At 57.6% G+C, this 3,867-nt stretch overlaps 1 protein-coding gene across 1 annotated transcript in view; it reads left to right on the forward strand.

Moving 5' to 3' along the window:
* Positions 1-609: 609 nt before the first annotated feature.
* The window catches only part of ASPHD2 (aspartate beta-hydroxylase domain containing 2), a 9,693-nt gene continuing 6,435 nt past the window's right edge, over positions 610-3,867 (forward strand). The window contains exons 1-2 of the mRNA XM_004690855.2: positions 610-725; positions 1,433-2,522. Coding sequence (XP_004690912.1) covers positions 1,715-2,522 — 808 coding nt within the window. The 5' untranslated portion in view covers positions 610-725; positions 1,433-1,714. The remainder of the gene's footprint in view (positions 726-1,432; positions 2,523-3,867) is intronic.

Here is a 3,867-nt window from a genome sequence, read left to right on the forward strand (position 1 = left end):
CTGTCATCCGTTCCCTTCCTCTGGCAAGATGAGCAGATAGTCGTCCTAGGTGTGTGGAAACTGAGGCTGGGGAAGGGAAAGGGCCCAGCAGAGATTAGGGTAACTCTGTCCAGTCCATCTTCGTGGGGCATGCTTAACCGCTGTTCTACTGCAGGAATGTTGGAGCCACCTTTGGACAAAGGGGAGGGTGCAAGCTTCCATTTTTTCAGTTGTCTTCTCTTTCCCAAGAGAGAGGGTGGAGTATAAAAGAAATTTTCCCAGCCATTCGGTTTCTCAAGATGAGGAATGTGTTAGACTTGTAGTAGATCTTAGACTGGGCTGTTGTCATCGCATTAGAAAAAGCAGCATGGGCAAAGGCTTTCCCCAGGGACACCTAGCCTGGTGGCAGCCACCCAGACAACACGACAGCCAGGCTCACTCACACGGAGAGGCTGGGTGCACAGTCAGGTCCGAGTGTTGGCCCTAACCATTGAAGAGGTATGTGTGGCTTTGGAGGCAGGCAGGGCTTCTGTTGCCATTCTGTCCCATCGTTCACTTTTACAACCCCATGGGCGCAGCCAGCAGGCAGTGTCCTGAACCAGCAGACAGGAAGTGACCCGTGTCTGCCCCCACTGTGACCCCAAGAGCCTTTTTCTGTTTCCAGCTCCACCCATTCCCGTCAGAAGGGTGAGCAATGAAATCAGAATGATGAAGTACTATGAAAAAGAAAACAAAATGGAGAACGGGTAATTTTAAAGTTCTTTTGCCATTTTTTTTTAAGATTTATTTATTTATTCGTACAGAACTGGGGTACAGGCCAGAGGCTTCACCAGAGACAGAGTGGGGAGCAGAATAGGCAGCTCGAGGAAGTACACTGCTGAGGGGAGCAGCGGGCGGGTCAGGAGAGGTCTGCCTCGCCATGTGGATCTCCTCCAGGGCAGGCGGGAATCGAACTCATGCGGAAGTGGCTTAAGCTTCTTAGTGCTGTGCTTTAACCCGCTGCGCCACCAGGGAGGGCCCTTTTGCCATTTTTAAAATGTTTTTGAATCCACAGTTCCCTTAACGGTACAGACATTTAAGAATAGGCGTGGATACATACATACTGTGAAAGTATCACAAAATGGATAGGTTCAGAAGTCAGATGGGGTTCGTGACCCTGCCCTGGTGGCATGAGCTTGGGTGAGTCGCAGACCTCGCTGTGCCTCAGTGTCCCGAAAATCGAGATGGCACCGCCTGCCCGGGACAGCAGAAGAGATTGCCATGGTCAGACAGGCCTCGGCACTGGCCACTACTGGCCTTCTGGGAAATGGGCGTGGTGGTGAGATGGGGGAGAATACACAGGATTGAAGAGCGTGTACCCAGCCACCTGGACCTTTCAAAATGGACGTTCCATCCCAAGAGATGGCTTGTCCAGGAGTAAAATTTATGCTGGTTTTTTCTTTCTTCATCCCAGGTTTGGACTTCCCAAAAGTTCATTCCACACTGACCAAGCCCACGGGCAAGTGGTCTAAACCACCTCTGCCTGCCCCACCCGCAGGGACTTTTGCCTGGGGCTGGGTCCAGCAGCTCTGCAGCGCCAACTTGGCAGGACCTGAGGGCCAGCGAGAGCCATGCCGCCACCCCGTGCCAGCCACGCCGTGCCCTGCGCGCTGACTCGCCACGCGGGTGCCCTGGGGACCCCAGAGGCCTGACTGACTGACCTTGCTTCGCACCGCCAGCTGCAGACCCCCCCAAGATGTCGCTCGAGTGGCCGGCGGTCTGGAGCTGGTCGCTGGACGGCCTGAGGGACTGCATCGCCGCCGGCATCCAGTCCGTGCGGGACTGCGACAGCGGCGCCGTCGCCACCGTGGCCTGCCTGCTGGCCCTGTTCGTGTGGTACTGTTACCACGTGGGCAGGGAGCAGCCCCGGGCCTACGTCTCCGTCAACGCCCTCATGCAGGCGACCGAGACCAGCGGGCTGCAGAACGGGTACATGTACTGCCAGTCCCCCGAGTGCGTGCGCTGCACCCACAACGAGGGCCTCAACCAGAAACTCTACCACAACCTGCAGGAGTACGCCAAGCGGTACTCCTGGGCCGGCATGGGCCGCATCCACAAGGGCATCCGCGAGCAGGGCCGCTACCTCAGCAGCCGGCCCTCCATCCAGAAGCCCGAGGTCTTCTTCCTGCCCGACCTCCCTACCGCGCCGTACTTCTCCCGGGACGCACAGAAGCACGACGTGGAGTTGCTGGAACGTAACTTCCAGACCATCCTGTGCGAGTTCGAGACCCTCTACAAAGCTTTCTCAAACTGCAGCCTGCCGCAAGGGTGGAAAATGAACAGCACCCCAAGCGGGGAGTGGGTCACCTTCTACTTGGTCAATCAGGGGGTTTGCGTTCCCAGGAACTGCAGGAAGTGCCCACGGACGTACCGCTTGCTCGGAAGCCTTCGGACCTGTATTGGGAACAATGTTTTTGGGAACGCCTGCATCTCCGTGCTGAGCCCCGGGACTGTGATAACGGAGCACTACGGACCCACCAACATCCGCATCCGATGCCACTTAGGTACGTTGCAGAGACGGGCCTCCCGGCACACGCCCTTCTCACTCCCCACTCACGGGAATGCAGAAGTCACCAGAGCCCAGTGCCAGAATTGTGCTTTTTCACATGCTTCACGGTCCTCCTCTGAAAAAGAGACAAATTGCATAGAAACAATTTTGGCAGCCGAGTTTGAGTAAAGAAAGGAAACGTGTGATCAGCGTAAACCTAATATCTGACAGGAACTCTGTGCACAGGAACGTCCTGCAGTGCTGGGGCCCGTCTTGGCCTGCACTGGCCAGTGCAGCACCCCAGCCTCGGGGCGGGCCGCACTCGAGAGGTGTGTGGCCGTGAGTCCTAGGAGCTGGTTTTTAACTTAGTCCAGATTGAAATCTCAAGGGGCCTCCTGTGGTGATGGCTCCTGGACTGGACAGTGCAGCCCTAGAGCAGAGGCTGACCCAGTGATTGCTGAGGGTCGTGATGATGTCCAGGAGGCGGGGACGGTGCCAGGGGCCTTCTGGGTCGCCAAGGGTGACGTGCTGCTGGCGTTGATTGTGCTCGGGTTCTGCGTTGGTTGGCAGGTGCGCCAGAGTCTGGCAGGGTCTGGAGTCAGCGTGCCGGTGTTTGTGGCCTGGCCCCGGCCCGCATGGCTGTGTCGCCTTGGCAGGTCCCTTCATTCCTCCGAGCCTCAGTTTCTTCCTTTGGAAAGAGGAGGTCAAAGGATCATCTGTGTAGAGTTCGTTTGAGGCGCTGATCAAATTACGTGGATCGCCAAACTTGCGTTCACACTCGCGGCTGAATTAAAGTGGGCTTGCAGACACCTTGGTAGATGGGGCCTCCGTTCCCCACCATGCCCCGGCTCTGTGGGTAGCGGTCGCAGGTTGGTTAGGGGGCAGAGAGTCACTGGTTAGCGCCCCAGGGGAGGGGAGCCTGCCTCAGAAGGGGAGCAGAGAAGCACACAGGACACCCCCCTCTAGAGGCTGAAACAGAGGTGTCCCAGGCTCCCTGAGCCTGAGCCGGGTGCCCTGCTCTCAGCTCCTTTCCCCCAGGGCCCTCTGCTGTCCCCACTGCCTCTGGCTGTGGAGTGAGCTGTGTCTGGAAGCTGCTGCCTTTAGGACGCAGGAGGAACTCTGCGCAGTGGGTGGGTAGATGCAGGGGAGGCCAGGAGGGAGGGGCAGCAGCAGGTGGCCTGGCCTCCTGCTCAGCCCGAGGCTTTGGCAGGTAACAGCCCCTCTGGGCCTGTCTCCTCAGCGGGAAAATGGAGAGGTTGTGGTTACCTGAGCACTATGAGAGGGTGAAGCAAAGCAGCATCCTGTGTGGCTGCTGGACGTGTTTTGATGAATGATAGCAGGTGTTTGATGGTCAGACACCA

The sequence above is a fragment of the Condylura cristata genome, unplaced genomic scaffold (genome assembly GCF_000260355.1).
Source record: "Condylura cristata isolate star-nosed mole 26May11 unplaced genomic scaffold, ConCri1.0 scaffold00029, whole genome shotgun sequence".
Taxonomy (NCBI): Eukaryota; Metazoa; Chordata; class Mammalia; order Eulipotyphla; family Talpidae; genus Condylura; species Condylura cristata.